Genomic DNA, 18,702 nt, shown 5'->3' with positions numbered 1-18,702 from the left:
GCAGGACAGAGCCGCAGCAAGAGGCATGTCGCCCGGAGCCTTTTATGCAGACGGCTGCTCTCTGGCTTTGGTAGGATGAGCAGGGTGGCCATTGTGGATGGATGGCCCCGCCTGTGCCGTGAGCGCCTCCGGGAATCTTGCTGGCCTGAAATTATGGCGTGAATCTCATTTGGCTTGAGGCATTTTTGCCTATTAAAAAGCATTAGGCAGAACCAGTTCCTAAAGTTTCTATCAACTGTGGTTATTTCCTTCTGCCTAAAATGTGCTCTCCCGTCCTCGTCAGCTCCCTAGGCCCAACTCACGTCCCACATTGGTGCTGGACTTGCCCTTACATTTTATTTGCTGATAATTTGACTCTGAGCTTAAGAGAACAGGGACTCTGTCTGTTCTTGCCCTTTCGCCCCTGGCACAGGGCTGGAACCTAGCCGACAATCAATATTTGATGCATGAATGAGCAACCAGCACTTCTGGTGAATTGGGATTGACAGCCACCAAATAGGAGGGGCCTGACTGTGACACACACCCTCTCTGGGGAGAAAGAGGCTGGCCATTCAGACCCTGAGCACAAAGTCACTAGTGGTCCAGCAAGGGGCCTGCAGAGGTGGAAGGCACCTGCTTGATGACTGATAGACCAGTTCTTGGTTAGTACCCTCAGTAGCCACCATATGCTGAGCGTGGGGTGAGATCCAACCTTCACTCACTGGCTGCTCGACCACCTGCAAGGGACTCAGACTCACCAAAGCTCTGTTTCCTTATTTATAAAGTCGGACATAAGACTTCTTCATAGCACGCTCGGGAGGAAACCAGTGAGATGACATACAAAAAGCAATGCACATCCCTGGCTTAAATACTTGGCCAATAAATGCTATTAGGGTTGTTAAGGTATTCTTTTTTTCATGTGTCTAGTTTTTAACATACTATATTTAATTTTCAAGCCATCTTTGTGATCTAAGTTATGATTCTCATGTTTTAGGGAAAGGACCCTCAGGCTTGGATGAGTTAAGGACCTGCTCAGGGTTCCACCCAGAGTTAGGGTGGGATTCAAACCTAGGTCTGCCTGCCCCCAAAGCCAGTTCTCTTTCCATTCACTAGTGTCAGAAATAGGCCATGATGAAGGTTAATTGGGGGAAAGCAGCTGACACAACAGAGACAGGTCTGACCTGCATGGGAGGCACTGGAAGGACTCCCCCAACAAGGGGCTTTTCTGGCTGCGGCCAGGTGGACCCCTAGCGTGCTGCCCTGGGCTCCGGGGTTTCATCCTCCCAGCCTTTTCTCATGCTGCCTCCTCCTGGGACACCCCCTCCCTCTGAGTCCTCCTCTCAAAGTCTGACCTATCCTTGTAACAGTGAAGGACACAGGCCATAAGCCAGGGTGCTCTGTGTGACCCTCGCTTGTTTTAAGTTAGGGATGTGCGTGTTCTCGGGTGTGAACAAGAACATTGAAAACAGACTGGAGGTAAATAAGATTAAAACAATAGTTCTCTGTGTCGGGGCTTAGATTTCTATTTTCTCTCTATCTTCCAAAGTTAAAAAATGAACATGGATGACTTTTGCGAACAGAAAACAAAGTTATTTTAAAAAACCCGGACTGTGTCTTCAAGGTGCAGCTCAAATGCTGTGTCTTGGGAGGTTTGGGAGCTCTTAGCCTCTGTTAAGTTCATGTCATCATTGCCCCATCAGCCTTTCAAGGTAGGCATGATGATCCTCCTCAGTTTAAGAAACTGTCTGGAAGCTTAAAGAGAGTCATTAGAATGTCGGAAGAGTCCCTTTCCACCTCCCTTCCCACACCCCACAGGGACCCAAGCTGTGGCCATCTCACTCCTGGGAGGGTGGCGTGATCTGATGGGTCCCCATGTCTTGGGCTGCCCCTCACCTTCTCCACCTTCCTTCCCCTAACTTGGTTCCACTGTCCTTGCCGTCTGGTTCCCATCTCTGGCACGTTCCGAGACTTAGAGCTCACTTATCACTGCTTCCAGGAAGCCGCCTTTGACAGCCTCGGCTTTCTCAGGCAGGCTTGCCCTTGCGTACCTGTGTCACAGCATTTATCACTTCTGACTGAACTTGGCCTTTCTCGCCACTGTTTGTCTTTCTCTTTCTCCAACCAGACTGAAGGACAGGAATCTAATTTCTTTATCCCCAGTGTCTAGCTGGAATAAATTAGGTATTCAGTGAATATTTGTTGAATTAATTAATATAGTCATTTCAATGGCCCTGTAAAGTGACCGTTTACAAATGAAGAAAAATGAGGGGTTTGCTCAGTCACGGCCAGTAAGTTTTGGCACTGATTCTAGAGCGTAGATCTTTTGATATCTAGTCCAGCTTGGCTGAAAAGCTAAAATTTAAAGAAGCAGGGAGGAAAAATTCTGCCAGTTCTAAGGGGAATGGAAACATTAATCATGGTCCAGCATAAGCTAAGCAGTATATTTAGGTTGTTTGTAGGCTTTTCCTTGTTTAAGAAAAAACTCAATCGATCATGTTTTTTAACATAGCCTTTTCTTTCTTTTCAATTATTTGCTTAGTATAATTTCTAGAAGTTGGGATGTGAGGTCAAGTGACTGGACATTTTAGATGGCTCTCAATATTATTGCCAAATTGCTTACCAAAAACTTTGTACCAGCTAGCACTACCTTCAGAGAAGTATGTGACTGTCAGTTTTACTGTTTACATACCAGCATTGGGGATTATCATTACTTAAATTTTCATTACTTTCAGAGATGTAAAGTTGTGCCTTATTATTTTCTTTTTATTTCTTTGTGAACAACTGAGGTCGAGTATTGTTTTCTCTGTCTATATTCTTGTAAGACTCATGTGTTCATGGTCCTTATTGTGCTATTTATTTTCTGAAGATAGTTGAAGGCATTTGTGGAAGGCAAACTCAAATATTTAATCAAGTGCCAAGTGGAAGCACTGTTAGGAGGAAACACAGAGATGACTAAGATACCATTCCTCCTTCTTAAGTAGAGTACTGAATTTGGAGAGGATGTGGCTAAATTGTCCAACTGAGAGACCAGTGATGGGTTGTAGAAGAACAGTTAGAAGAACAGTTAGAAGAATGCCTGACTTGGAGAGTATCAGGGAGTGCTTCAAAGAGGTATTTATTCTAGGCTGGAGAGGCTGAGAAACATTTAGAAGGAACTCTAGGTTGACAAAGCAGTGTGAGCAGGTGGCAAGCCCATGATGTCCTGGGACACTTTGTCCCTGAGAACATTTCGTGTGAGTGTTTGTATCAGTTAGGAAGGCTTTGGTGGCAGGGAAGAGAACATCCAACAAAAAGAGGTTTTATTAACTAAGAAAATTTTTATTATCTCACAAAAGAGGGAGGCAGCTGTTTTGGGGGTTGGCTAATCAGGTACAACATGACACACAGAACCCCCAGTCCCTCCGCCTTTCCTCTCTGCTACCTCAATGTGGATTTCATCCTCAGGCTGCTCTCTTCCCAGTTGAAAGCTCGTTGCCTCCCTATCATGTCTGCTCAGCCATGTTCAAAAACAGGCCAGGCCAGACTCTGTCACCTGTTTGTTTGTTGCTTTTGCATAAAACAAAAGATACTTGTTTTTTCACAGTTTTGGAGGCCAGAAGTTCAAAATCAAGGCCTCCAATTCCTTTTTATTAGGGAAAAATATCTTTCCCAGAAGCTTCCAGAAAGCTTTTCTGTAAGTCTGAGAGGCCGGCACCATGTCACCTGCCACACGTACCTTATCAGTGGCTCGATGGGTAGATTTCAATTAATCGACATTCAGCTCTCTAGGATTCGAGGGGAATCACCCTCCTTGAACACATGGTCCCCTATAAATTGCGGTTCTGTGAATAAGCAAGAAGCTGAGTATGTATAGTTGTTGAATAAGCAACAGCAGTATCTGCCAGTGTTTATGAAGAGACATTTTATCAGAATTATACCAATCTTGATAAATTTTCATCAAGAAAATATTTTCTGAACTCAATGTTATAGGGTAATTTATTAAAAAATTTCTTTTTGCTAAGCATACTTCACTTTCTTCCACTTTCATTTTTGTCTCACTGAAATCTTCAGATCCTTTTCCATATAAAATTTACGCCACAGATTTATTTCCCTGACCATTTTACATGTTCTTAATAAATTTTGTTGATTATAGTTGTAGGTTTTCACATCATTAATTTTCTTTAGAGACTGTAATCCATACCGGTCTTCTTGGGTCAAATTTTGTGGCCCAAGAAATCTTATGTTGACTATTTCTATCAATAGGCTTTATTAGGAATTGGATGAAGCTAATTATATGTATTTCTCAGCTAATCCACAATGAAACTGTGAGCAGTTCTTCTTAGATGTAAAGATGGATCTGTTGTTCAGGTTGCTGTGTTGCGGAAGTCCGCAAACCAGAACCTCACAATCCAAATCTGGCCAAATGCCTGTTTTCGTAGGGCTGTAAGCTAAGAATCGTTTTTACAAATGATTATTTGTAATCTCTTCAAAGGTAGAGAATATGAACTTTGAACCCTAGTTAAGAAAAATGTTGCCTCCTCCCTCAAAACAATGTCATTATTCTTATTAAACCTATATTACAAAAACTGTACTCAATTACTATTACTATATTTTGAATTTTACCAATAAAACTTTGTGGAAATATATTTATTCTTGTTATATAAATATGACATGATATTTTTGATTTTGCCTCTTGGCCCCCCAGCCTTAGAATATTTAGTGTCTGGCCCTTCACAGAAAAAGTTTGCTAGCCCTTGCACTGTGATATTGCTTATCCTGATTCTCCTGGACACTTACACTCCCCCTCCCTTACCCCACACTCTTCCGCGGGGTTAACAGGAGCAAATGGTATGTTCTTAGGGTCCGAATCATAGAGTCAGGTGTCCAACTGCAGCTGGAAAAATAGTAAATTGGGTGAACACAGTCATATTGCTCAGTGATGAAGAGAAACGGCTCTTCAACTCTGACGAATTACATCAAAGAAAAATGCAAAGTGCTCTAAGAGTTTTCTGTACAAGTCAATTTCCCCTTTTGCCTTATTCACGAAGATATCTAACATGTTGGAAGAGCTCAACTGTTACTACTTTCAGAGCATCAGTATTTGAGGTTTCCTCAAATGCTTGGGAGAATTGAGAGGCCCTTTACTTTTCCTACTGAAGGTCACTCCTTTTTCTTTCCTTTAACAGATGAGGAAAAAGAAAACAATAGAGCATCCAAGCCCCACTCCACCCCTGCTACCCTGCAATGGTAAGTTCATTTTCAGCAAGTCCTCTCTTGATGGGGTGCTCACGCAAGTGTCGCTTCCTACCCACAGAGCAGGGTGTCACTGGGAAGTTTGACATTGTCATGAGAACTTGACATCCAATAGCCCACATGCAATCAATTTAATTTGCAGCTTTGTGTAAAATACTCAACTTAGAGCCACACTGGAGATTTGGGTTTTCATATTTATTGTATTTGGGGGTAGATTTTGTTTCCCATCATCAAGACACTGGCAAGGACTGGATCCCACGTGGGTGTTATTCACTGATTTAATGGAATGCATTGTTGTGATTAATAACGTTGCAGCAAATTATAGAAACATAGGTCTGTTCGCCCCTACCAATGAGTCTTTAATGAATTCATACCCAATTGCAACTATACTACAATTATTTTAATATTAATAGCATGAACAAGCATTATCTACTTCAGTGGCTTTCCTTTTTTTAATATTTGGAATTCCTGGACTTGGTGAAATACTTAATGGATGTTGTTTAAGTGGTTGCTCTCATGTTTGAGGTAAATTCTCCTCTAAGAGCTTCACTTAGAAATTGTGTTGCGGCTTTGAACACCAGAGCTGTCCACGCCGGAGATTCACCCCCAAACATCGCATCATTTAGGGCTGTTATTCCCCTAGCAGCCCAGCCCAGCCCAGCAAACTTGAGGGGATTAAGGAAGGAAGGGGAGGGAAAAGGGGTGGGGAAGGGAAGGCATGAAGAGCTCTTAGGTGCCAGACTCCATGCTAGGCACTTCCTGTATGTGTCTCATGCCTGGTCTCATTCTCACCATTCTCTGAAGTTGGTATTGTTATGCCCATTTCGCAGATGAGGAAAATAAAGCTTAGACAGTTAAGTCATTTGCCTGAATATACACAGAACCATCAAGTGGCACAGGCAGGAACCTGGCTGGATCTCTTTAACTGCAAAGCCCCTGCTTTGGAAGAAAGGAAGAGAAAGAAGACTTGGGAAGGATGGAGAGGAGAGAACAAACGAGAAGAGGAAGCGGATGGGCTTTAATGAGCAAATCGCATTAGAGTCTCCTGACTAATCCGCGCACAGATGGGAAGAAAACAGCATGGGCGGGGGGGGGTGGGGGGAAGCGTTCAGGAGTGTAACTCAGTGTTCTCGAACGAGAAGGTTGCCTCGCTTGGCTGCAAGGAGAGCAAGGGTTGTTTGCAGGAGCTTGGTTTCCAGACTTCAGCTTGTTTCCATCCCTTTGTCCCTATATTCTTTTTTTGTCATTGCATTTGCTGCTTTTTGCTTTCTTTAGAATTCTACTCTATTTCCCTGGTCAAACCTCTGCCTGCAGCCTTCCCCCCAAATTGTGGCCACACAAGTTCCCATATTGCCAAGACATCTAACGAGGCACCTGTATAAAGGACTTTGGGCACAGGAGTTTCTAGAAATGTAAGGAATCGGCAGATACTCTGACTTTAATAACCTGAACGTGTTGCATATTTCAGAATAAAAAATGTGTGAAAGGGAGCGAAGAAAATCACCTTGTTCATGCCTATTTCTCTATGATTCTCGACATCTGCCTGGCAACAGTGAGCCGGTAGACAGTGCAGCCTCTTAAGTCAGACTGCCAGGAAAGAACGCCCAGCTGTGCCACTCCCCAGCTGTGGAAACTTGGATGAGGTCCTTAACCTCTCTGTGCCTCAGTCTACTCACCTGTAAAATGGGGGGAAGGTGAGAGAGAGAGAAAGAATCCCAAGCAAACTCCATGCTGAACAAGGAGCCCATCTTAGGGCTTGATCCCACAACCCCGAGATCATGACCTGAGCTGAAACCAAAAGCTGGGTGCCCAACCGAGCCACCCAGGTGCCCCAACATTTCTCTTTGTTTTATTTTATTTTATTTTTAATTTATTATTATGTTCAGTTAGCCAACATAGAGTGGATAGTTAGTTTTTGATGTCATGTTCAGCGATTCATTAGTTGCATATAACACCCAGTGCTCATCACAACATGTGCCCTCCTTAATACCCATCAATGGACATTGCTCTTAAATAAAAACAGTCATGCTTCAAACCGTGGTGGAAGACATGTGACCTCCTATATAAAGTTGCACACGAGCAAAATTTTTAGAACGTAGTTTCAGCGCAAATACTTGGTCTCTCAAAAGGAACTGGACGCACCCTCCATTTCGCAAGGGAAAATGACATCATTCAGACTGTGTACCCTTTCTGCTCGGGCCACCAGCGAGTTCAGAGCTAAATCTGATGTTCATCTATTTTTCCATCTCTTTCCCTTGTCTGACTTTTTTCTCTTTCTTTCGTTAGCATTTTAGAAAAAGGCAAGACACAAATAAATTCCATAAACAGTTATTTTGTTTCTATTTTATTTACACAAGTGATATGTTTCCTCGTTTAAAAACTAAAACATCATTGACAAGGGTAACGTCCATTCTCTGTTGCAGTCCCTGCCCCCTCCTCTAGAGAAGCAGTGCTTGTGTGGTTTAGTCTCTTGTCTACGCATTCACGTGTATGTGCACCAACACAAGTTTCCAGTTGTGATTTTTAGAATTTCGTATTTCCTCCTTTCCAAAAGGAATGCAGACATATCGCACTAAAGATACTGTCCTCCAACCTGTCACACTGTATTGATCCACAGCTTGCTCTTTCCTCACTGGAATGTCCCGAAGCCATACCCACGTTAGTCCATGAAGAACAACCTTATTGTAACTGACCGCTGTGCACGATTCCACGTAAGACAGCAGCAGATAGATTTCGCCACTTGCCTCTTGACGGACATTTAGGTTGTGTCCAAATCTCATCTTCGCCCTTACAGACAGCGCTGCAGAGAACCTCTTCATGCCCGCCCCCTTGCACACCTGTGGGAATATTCTCCATGTTGGTGTCAAGAAGTAGAAGTGTTGGGTGCTCAGAAAATGTTAATGGGACTAAAATTTGCCTGCTCAAATGGCTTTGCCATTTTGTATCTTCACCCACAGTACAAAATTCTTAAAAAAATAAATAAGGGGCACCTGCCTGGCTCAGTTGGTTAAGGGTCTGACTCTTGATTTTGGCTTTGATCATGATCTCAGGGTTGTGAGATTGAGGCCCGCATCAGGCTCTGTGCTGGGCTTGGAGCCTGCTTGGGATTCTCTCTCTCTCTCTCCCTCTCTCTCTGCCCCTCCCCCATCCCACTCTTTTCTCTCTCTCTTAAAAAAAAAAAAAAAAAATAGGAACCTAGCTCTACACCATTGCATCTCATTCTCTGAGGCTTGTGCATCCTTCATGCCATCCCCTCTCTGCAATGGCAGTGTGCAGCCCCACAGGACCACGAGGGGGTCAGGCCCAGGAAAGGACACTGGTCTCCCTGCCAAGGCGGCCCGAGTGTGCTGAGCTCTCTTGGGATGTTTGGCTTGTTTGGGGAATTGGGTTAGGAGCTACTTGCTTCTCCACCTTCTCCCTCCTTGCTATGAGCCCCCTCGCCATCGCCCTCGAGACCATCCCCGTTCTAAGAACAAATAATACAGTGGCCAAGCAGCCTAAAATAACTGAGGCCATGTGATCTGGAGGCAGCTCCCAGTAGAAAACAGGCAAATATTGTCAAACGCCTTCTGCCAAACACTTTCCAGCATCCTCGGTCACGAGGGTTAGTAAAGCCCAAGCCGCTGGGGATGGTGAGCGCTGCTGGAATCCCGGCCACACAATAACCTCTCTTTAAGCAGAGGATTTAGAAATGGAAAGCAGCCTGTTTCACCATCCTGGCCCGCTCGCTGCCAGCACATGTCCCCACCCTCTCACACACCTCCCATGTCCCCTTTGTCTCTTCCAGCTCCTTGTGCGCCAGTCAGGGCTCGAGGCGTCCTCCCTTTCTGCAACTTACAGAGGGAGGGAGGCCCTTCCCCAAAGAACAAGGGTAGAAGACCAAACTGTCCCTTTGTTGGGGGCATTTTTTTCTTTCTTTCAAAAATATTAAAATGAGGTCTTGGGTGATGCGTGTCCTTTCAGTAGTTCAAATTAGTATGAAACAAATTTTGTGTTTCCCTTTAAAATGCTCCTGGAGGCCGGAGGTAGAAAGTTGGGCTTGGTTCTGTTCCAAAAAAGCGTGTTCAAGTTTTAGATCAGGTCACAGCTCCCAGACCAGAGTCATCAAGTGTGACCTATACCTGACGTTTTGTACCCATTTCTAACTTGATCCTTTATTCAACAGCAACATAGTATTATTTGCTTCCATAATAGGAGTTAGGCCACCTGGTTCTGGAAAGGGAGACGGAACAGTTTTAGGTCTGAAAACAGCCAGAGATGTCAGATAATGCCAGTAGGTGTGGCGGCGGCCTCTGCTGCGGATGGAGAGACAGAAGTCAGGGCAACATGAAGCGCGGGTCTCAGAGAATGAGATGCTGTGGTGTGGAGCTAGGAACCTATTTTTTTTTCAAGTATTTTGTGCTGTGGTTAAGATATGATATGGTAAAGCCACCTGAGTGGGCGATTTTGTAGTCCCACTAACATTCTCCTGTGTGCCCCCACCACTTTCACTTCTTGACCCCAACATGGCGAACACTCCCCTGGGTGTGCGAGGGGGCACATGAAGATGTTCTTTGTGGCCCTGTTCGTAATGGTGAAGTAGAGACGCGTAGAGACAGGGAAGAGATGGAAAGAGAATATCGAGGGGGGATGGCTTATGGTGGAGAACGGTGCCCAAATCACCTCAGCTGACTGTGGTGGGCACCAGAGCTCTGGTCTGCCCCCTCCCCGAGCCCGGCCCTGACAGAAGCATTAGCAACAGTGCAGAACTGTGACACCGTGCTGTTAGATAGTGCCACATTTTTGTCCAAAAAAAGGAGGGGGGACTTAAACCAAAAAATGAGCATAAGGATTCTAGAACCTGGCTAATCCCAGACTTTTCTGGAATACCAACCCAGTAGCTCATAGGCCAGAAACAGGTTATGGATTAGATGACTCCAGGTTCGGGTCCGATTCCGTCATTGCAGCACACCATTAAGTTCCTGAGTCAGTCCGTTGCTCAGCGTCAGCCAAACCTACAGAGCAAGTGGGCTTGCACCAGGTGACATCGCCGGCCGAGCTCTCTTGCTCCTCGTGAGAACCCTGTAGAGTCAGCAGGACTGTCACCCCTGTTTAAAGAGGAGGAAACCAAGGCAGGCAACTGCACACAACAGAGGGTCACAGTCTCACTCCACCGAGCAGGGGAATGCCTGACCCCCAAGAAGGCCCCCAAAGGGGAGGCAGATTCAGCTAAGGCCCGGGGGGATTACCAGACCCACCTGAACGTGGGTGTTTGGTTGGTGTGTCTGTCCAGCAGCAAATCGTGGACTTAACTGCTATTGCATAAAATGGATTGGTTTTGTTTGTTTGTTTGGGCTTTTTATAGCATCAGCCTCAGACCTGGCCAGAGCCAGAGCCCACCATTTCGTACGTATTTATTGTCTGGTGGTGTTCCCTCTTTGGTTCCCATCTTCTTCAGATCAAGTGTCAGCTTCCTAAAGGTAATGGCAAGGATTGCGTGTTGGTGTTCAGTGCTGCCTTCTACAGTGCCTGGCACGTAGTAGGTGCCCAATAAATGTGTGCTGACTCGCTGCCCCCGTGACTGTCAGTCCATAGCACCTAGTGAGGGCTTTAGAAGCCTCGTACCTGAGTTCACACTCCAAGCCAAGCTTTTCCCAGCACAGTGACTTTGGGCATTTCACTTCACCTCCCAGGCCCTCCGTTTCCTCCTCCATGTCATGGAGTTAATATTACCCATCTTGTGTAAGTAGCAATAGCAAATATGAATATCCCTGACACAGTGTAAGCACTGGAAAATATAAATCAAATATGTTTATATGAATCAGGGTTTTTCTTTGATCACCCACATCTTAAGATTAAAAAAAAAAAAAGCTTTTCTGATCTGTGCAAAAGTCTGATCTGAGCACAAGTCTGCTTTCCTTCCTTCCCACCACCTCGCCTTTTATTCCTTCTGAAGTGTTGGGTGACTAGGAACTAGTCAGTTCCTTCTGAAGTGTTCAGGGCTAGGAACTATGCTAATATAAACAGGGAATCAGTTTGGTTCCTGCCTTCAAAGGACTGTCAGTCTATGATGTAAAACCTTCCTGGGCCACCATAACCTAGAATAATACTAACAGGTGTGCTTATCTGGGTCCCCCTCTGCCAGCCGGTGGGCTGCAGGTTGTATGGGGATTCTTGTTTAGTCCCTCTGTGGCCTTGGGAGATGGGTACTGGTCTGTGTCATTTTACCGAGGAAGGAGGCAAGAATCTGAGAGTTCAAGCAGCACCGCTGAGACGAAAGCATTTGCAAGGGGCGGAGGCAGGATTTAAACCCAGCGAGCGCTGTCTCTGAGCCCAGTGCAGTTTCTCAGGGAAGGCTGTCGGAGCCGGGGAAGGATGCAAAGAGCGGTGGCAATCCGCAGCAAGTGGTGCGAGCTTTAGGGGCAGAGGCTGGGCCTCCTCTACACACGTCACTGGGTACCAGGGAGGTACCCATTGCATTACTCTGCATGCTATTGAGTGAATGAATACATGAATCTGGCAAGGAGGAAGAACCGATGAAGAGGCCATCCTCGGAGGGGGCTGGGTGGGAATTCAACATAGTGTCAGGGGAGAGAAATTCGAGCTGAGCCTTGGAGGGGAGGCACAGCAGAGAGGGTCCCCTGGCAGGAGAGGCCCCGTTGGCTGGAGAGAAGTGTATGTGCAGAGGAGTGGGTCGAGAGAAGCCTGGAGAAGTAATCAGGGGTCAGATGTGGGGGCCTTAGCTGCCAAGGGAGGGAATTGAGGCTTCTCCACGGACACAGAGGGGAGCTACGGATGGCTTTAGGTTCCCGTGTGGCCTCTGATTGCTTAGCAAGTTTGTTTTCACAGATTCTTCCATCTCAGATGGCTCTGACAACCTCAGTAATAAGTTAATATGTTCAGCCAAGTTTTTTAAAAAATCCTGCTGTCTAATCTTCTGGCAAAATAGAAGAGAAAGTTTCTATTATAGACATGTCTGCAAGGACCTGGGGAGTGGAGACTCTGAACCGAAAGCTCATGTGTACATAGAAGAGAACAGGTTGAAAAGGAGAACAGCAGGGACAATTATGCTGGGTGCCGAAACGTTTACTCTTCATTGTAAGGTGCTGATACAAAGCTTCCTCCCGTGCCCCGGGATGCCGCGGGCCGAAACCTCGTGAGGAGGTGTCTTTTTCAGACTGTATACCGCAGATAATGACTCCTGTTGGCTCTAGACTGAGTTCATTATCTCCGCATAATAGGATGGGCTCAATTCAAATATGATCAAGTTATTAAATAGGAGATGAGAAAATGGAAGAAGTGGGGAATTTTTTGGTGATCATTAAAAATATCCAGGTATAATGGAGTATTGTTCACCATGTCAGGCTAATGATGTCCTCTACAAGTAAGGAGAAAAAGGGGAAATTTCATCAGATATGAAGAGAAATAATTAACTGCCTTTCTTTCTGCCATGCCTTGGTCAGCGAAGCAGACATTCCAATTAGCAACTTCAGTATACACACGGACCCTCTGGATTTTGTAAGGGGGTTTGGGGAAAGGTATCATGACGCTCTTTCTGTGGAAACTCATCAAGCATCAAAGTTGCCCTGAATGCCAGTTACATCTATTCACTCGTAGAGCTTATTAAAATGCTTCATAGTCATAAGCCACCCAGATACCTTGAGGCGAAGAAGCTCTGGTAAGAGGAACAAAACGTGGGTAGAAACGTACTTATTTAGAAGGCTCTGGCCTTTGGCAGGTAACTGCTTAATTAACTCAGCCTGTGTGAACTGCGACTTATACCCATGTGGATTCAAATAGTTTGTGGCTGCTATGGGTTCATTTAATGGGATGTATTTTAACCTTGGTCTTCTATTTTAATGCTGATCCCTTGGCTGTACTTAGTGAGCAAACAAGCCACAGGAACATCAAGTAGAAACTGAGGCACAGGGGGCTTAAGTAAAGTAGCTAATGGGAAGGGGAGCCAGGAATTTACCTGGGAGCCTGTACTCTTTAATACCACATTATCCCCACCCCCCATAACTAACTCCCTTGCACTGCTTAGTCATGAGGAATAGGGTCCCCAGCCATGCACTCAGCCCAGTCAGTCACCTCAGAGCTTGCCTAGGTTGCTCCCATCCATCTCACATCTGGCAACATGAGAACCACACCCTAAATGTTGTCTCTGTCCCCATGGCTACTCCTTCAATTCATGCCCCATCCCTTCTTGCCTGGACTCTTGCAGTAGCTCCTGACTGGTCTCATTTGTTCATTCATTCATTCAACAGATACTACTTAGTCAGCCACCGTGTGCCAGGCCTCACTAATCAGCCTTGGCCTCCTCCCATTGAGGTGCCACAATAACCTTTCCAAAGAATGAATCTGATCAGGCCACAACCATGCTTAAGAAAACGTACTGGCCCCCTGTCATTTTAAAGGATCACATGGCTTTCATAAGATGAACTCTGAATGGCTTGAAATGCATGCATGTTGAATGTACCCGTGGATTTTTCTGGCTGAAATTAACTTTAGGAAATTGTTAGCAAGGATAAGCAAAAAGAGATATTTTTGCCCTCCCCACAGCTTGTCCTGCACAAAGTTGCAGCTGCCCAAGTTGTGTGTGTGTGTGTGTGTGTGTGTGTGTGTGTGTGTGTGTGTGTGTGTGTGTGTGCGCGCGCGCGCGCGCGCGCACTGGACTGGAAAATGTTCCGCCATAGTCCAGAGAGTTGAAATCAAAGCTTGGAAAGGAAATTGCTTAATAAGACTCTCAGTAGTCTGAGATGAAACCTATGAAACTTGCGTGTTTTTTGTTTTGATTGTTATATTCTTTTACAGTCAAACCGTTGCTGCCTAATAGAACATATTAAGCTTTAAACTAATATTAGTGCCTGTTGTTATTGATGACACAGTGATGACTTCTGCAGCATCCCAGAAACACTCTGCTCTTCCTGCCTCTGAGTGTTTATTTTTTCAGTTCTCTGAGTTCTGCTCCATCACCCCCTGAAAATAACACTTTTGTAGTAACTCTTGAACTCCAAGCGTTGCCAAACTCCTATGCCAGGCCGTATTCTCTTGTGGGCACTGAAAGATTCTCCATACCCCCTCTCCCATGGTTTCTTGTTTTTAGAGGCTCCTCTGCAAGCCCGTTCTCTGCTCACACCATTGTCTGCATCATCCAAAGTACATGCTGTGTGTCTCTCGTCCTCACTGTTCTCACCTGGAACCCCCTCCATCCACCAGAGCAAGGATACTGCAGTGGTTTAGAGTAAGACTGTGCCAGTTACTGGCTGCATGACCATGGGCACATGAGTTCCACTCTCTGAGCCTCAGTTTTGTCATCTAAAACATAGGTGTAGTACCTACTGTATATGGTTATTGTGAGGATGGAAAGAGATACCAGATATCCAGTGCCTGGTACCCGGGAAGAGAGCAACAGATGCTAGTCATTGTTATTGTCACAAAGTTCAAATCCCAATTCATCCACAAACCTTAATCGTCTCCTCTCATCTACACAGGAACCTCCCCACCGTCGACTGCACCTGTCGTACTTAAGTATTCCTATTTCTGTGCGTTATTCGCCCACATTAGGCCGCAAAGTGAACTAGGGCATAGGCCGTGCCTTACATCAACACAAGAGCCTACAGGAGCCAGACAAGGATCAGAAAATAGATTAGGTGTCAGAAAAGGAGGGAGGAGTGGGGACTCTGGCTAACTCGAGGGCACACCTACCTCTGGCCAATTATTGTCATACGGGAATATGGGCTCAGCGTTGCCAGATCTCAGCCTTTTCAAAAGAAGCTCGATTCTTATGTGAAGTGTCCTGAATTTTAAAAGTTGAGCCAACACTGTCTTCAGGTCAAACAAAGAATGTCTGTGAGACCCCCTGTTTGTGAAAGCTGTCGTATTCAGATGGCCCGCACAAGTTTGTGCATAAGCTGGTTATTTGGACCTCTGAACTCACTTTTATAGAGGAACAATGCTGTGAATGGCATGCAGGGGTCTAGGCTAAGCTAGAAGGCTGATTCCCATTCATAGCAGACCTGAAGCCTAGGACCGTCCTAAGAAATTTAATCTCTGTGTGAAAGCATTTTCCCGCAGGGAACCACATGTAGAGTTCTGATGTACTATGTTAGGGACACGTGTACTAGAATGTAAGCCCTTTCAGGACAGGGCCTTTGTTTTGTTCACTGCTATTTCCTTAATGTTTAAAACACTGCCTGGAACTCAATAAATATTTGTTGAATTAAAGATTACCTGTGTCTTTATCCATCTACCCACCAGTAGTCTGCTCCCTGTATGCAAACAAGGACTGTATTTCTCACCGTGGCATCCCCAGCACTTGGCAGGTGGTAGGAGATCACTGAGTATTTGTGGAATGAATACAGAACTGCAGTGATCTATCCATCAAACACTTATGGAGCACCTGCTGTGTGCTGAGGACTATGCTGGGCTTCCAGGATGCAGGAGTGAATCAGACACCATGCCAGTCTCCAGGAATTAGGTCACGCAGAAAGGATTGCATAAACTGTTTCCTGGAACGCTTCTAAAAATGGTCAGGAGTTACTCAGCTGTCCCCTTCCCAGAAGAGGGGGGAGTGGGTGAGATGGTGGGACCATTCAGCACCAGGCTTCTTCATTCATCTGAGCATGCCTGGGGTTGAATTCATTGGTAGGGTCTGGATATGAAATGATTGAATTGATTTTCTTTCAACCGCATGTAAGAATGAGCCAAAAAAATGGTGCCCTTTCAAGTGGGCACCTCAGGAGGCCGCGTCCTCGGTCCACCTCACAGTTACAACAGCCCTGGACCATTTCTTTGGCAAGTGCCCCCAGAGAAGCTAGAAGCCATTTGAGGATATTTATTTCACTGCTTTAGAATCATGCCTTATTTTTGCTCCGCCTTCCCACCCAAAAATGTTTGGGGTGAAACGGTTTTTCCAGCCACTTTATCCCTCAGACTTGGTTCCAAGTGACTTTGGGTTGTTTCCTAAAATCCAATTTGTGATCAAAAGAGAAATATTTTCTGTTGGTGAGTTAATTGAGCAGCATGTGCCCCAGGCTCTAAAAGCGGCAGGCCCAAAGAGAAGTCCCCAAATTGTCATGTGCCCCAGCAGTTGTGTTGGAAGAAGTGTTCAATCTTCCAAAGTGTCTATGACAAAGGGGGCAGGATTCTTTCTGATGCCTACACTCTGGTGTTTGGGTTAAAGAGGGGGGGAAAATGATAGACTGTGTCTAGCTTACTTTTTTATGCCCAAAATCTAGCACGGATTCTGGACATCTAGGCACCCAAAGAGGTTTCATGGAGAGGAAAAGTGGAGGATGATGAGGTCCAACATTGACATGTTTATCACATGTCTCACCGTGCTGGCTTAGGTCACATGTTACATCTGATTGTCATGTGATTGAAGGCGGTCACAGCCAACACCTCCAAAAGGAAACTGACGTCTAAGGTTGAATAACTTGCTCAAGGTCATCAAGCCAGCAAGTGACAATGCTGGAGTCTGAACCCTATGGGAAGCCCCCACCCTGAGCCCCTAACCGATACTCATTGAGAAGGTGATGGGCTTGGAAGCATAATGATCCCAAAGAGACCAAGTGGTTCAGCCCCCGCTGTGGTCACAAAACCTCCCTTCAGCCAGTGGGTTTCTGGCTGTCCAGCTGTCTGCCTTCTCCTTGGGCAGTTGTTTTCCCATGCCATCCCACTGCGCTGCTCTCATCAGCAAGGAGGCTCCAACACTGTGACCCCTATTAAAATGGCTGTATAAGCGAGGGTGCGGTTCGAAGCTCAGCTGAACGGGGTGCCTACAAGCTCCTGTGTCATTTTTTGGAGTTTGGGGGAACCTGATCCACGCAGAATGTGGCCAGACCAATGACAGCCCAGAAGAGAGGGACTGGGAATTTGAGCCGAAAGTGACCGAGGGTCATACCCACAGGGGCCACGAGTCCGATCCTGCTACTTACCAACTCCATGCCTGACCTCAGGCAGGTTGCTTTGTCCTCCTGGGCCTTGGTTTCTCCATCTGGAGGAAGAGTTCTCTCCAGGTCCTCCCCTGGAGGAGGACTAGAAGGCACATACCCTTCTTGCTTGAGGTTTGCTCACTGAGCATTTATTCCGCAGGCTGGAGGAGAACTATGAAATTGCGGAGGGGGTCTGCATCCCACGCAGCGCCCTCTACATGCATTACCTGGACTTCTGCGAGAAGAACGACACCCAGCCTGTCAACGCGGCCAGCTTTGGAAAGGTGAGTCCGGCCACCCCACGCTTATTCCTTCTCCTCCCCTCTTCTAGGTCATTTATGCACAGTTCCTAATATTTTTAACATCTTCATTGCTTTTGTTCTTAAGTTACCAAAATAAATAGTTTGGTAACTTTGCTGTAAGAAGTCCAAACACTTATTAACAAGGTAATATCAAGCCGAATACCAAAACGAAGTAATACCAAAGTATTAGAAATTCCAAACGATTCAGACAGGTCATAAAGTAAAAAGCGAACGCCTAACTTGAATTTCCTCAATACTTAATTTGCGGAAAGTGGCTTCTTTCCTCCGAGAGGCCAGTATTAAACTCCCAGGCGTGTTACGTGTGTGTCAGTGAGCCTGCTTGGCTTTGTAACATGAAAGCCTTGGAGAAACTGGAAAATGGCCTTACATCATTAGCTTGGAGGTGTGCAGGTCCTCTGTGGGGAGCGGTACTCTTTGTAATATTACTGCAGGTCTGGCTGCTGTCTGTCCATCTCATAATAAAAATATATCCCACACTTCGGGCTATGTCCACAAAATCTCATTACCGCTGATCATTCAGGTGTAACAGACCGAGGAACGCTCTTGGAGCGCTCTTCTAAGACTAATCTTTTGTTTCTTTGATAGATAAAAATAAAGGTTTTCGGGCGCCTGGGTGGCTCAGTTGGTTAAGCGTCCGACTCCTGATTTCAGCTCAGGTCATGATCTCAGGGTCGTGAGATCGAGCCCCACGTCGGGCTCCATGCTCAGCGTAGAGTCTGCTTAAGATTCTCTCTCTCTCAGGTGCCTGGCGGGGCTCAGTCGGTTAAATGTCTGCCTTCGGCTCAGGTCATGATCTCAGGGTCCTGGGATCGAGTTCCACTTCGGGCTCCCTGCTCAGCGGGGAGCCTGCTTCTCCCTCTGCCCCTCCCCCTGCTTGTGCTTTCTCTCTCTTTCTCTCTCTCTCAAATAAATAAATAAAATCTTTAAGAAAAAAAAAGATTATCTCCCTCTCCCTAAGCACCTCCCCTGCTCTAAATAAATAAATAAATAAATCTTAAAATTATATATATATATAGGTTTTTATATCTTTAAAATACCCAATTTAATTTGAGTCAGTACATCCAAACTCTTCCTTCTTTTATTAGCTTCTTTTTCCCATGTATAAGTTTCGCTACATCTGCTCACAAAAAAGTGTGTTTTGCACCAGATTCCTTACCAGTTTTCTGAGTGCAGGCATAACAAGGATTAAAGTGGCAGAAAGAGGTCAGTGTATATGTTTCACGAATTCCCTTTTCAGACCCCCAACCCAACAG

General features: G+C 45.6%; 1 protein-coding gene across 5 annotated transcripts in view; it reads left to right on the top strand.

Moving 5' to 3' along the window:
* Positions 1–18,702, top strand: part of RFX4 (regulatory factor X4) — a 155,111-nt gene that overhangs the window by 42,800 nt on the left and 93,609 nt on the right. For all 5 annotated transcript variants that reach the window (XM_027592056.2, XM_027592055.2, XM_027592054.2 and 2 more), the window contains 2 exons: positions 5,145–5,205; positions 17,287–17,410. In XM_027592056.2, coding sequence (XP_027447857.1) covers positions 5,145–5,205; positions 17,287–17,410 — 185 coding nt within the window. The remainder of the gene's footprint in view (positions 1–5,144; positions 5,206–17,286; positions 17,411–18,702) is intronic.

Source organism: Zalophus californianus, chromosome 9 (genome assembly GCF_009762305.2).
Source record: "Zalophus californianus isolate mZalCal1 chromosome 9, mZalCal1.pri.v2, whole genome shotgun sequence".
Classification (NCBI taxonomy): domain Eukaryota; kingdom Metazoa; phylum Chordata; class Mammalia; order Carnivora; family Otariidae; genus Zalophus; species Zalophus californianus.
Note: the sequence above shows the minus strand (reverse complement) of the source record. Positions and strands in the feature narration are given on the sequence as shown.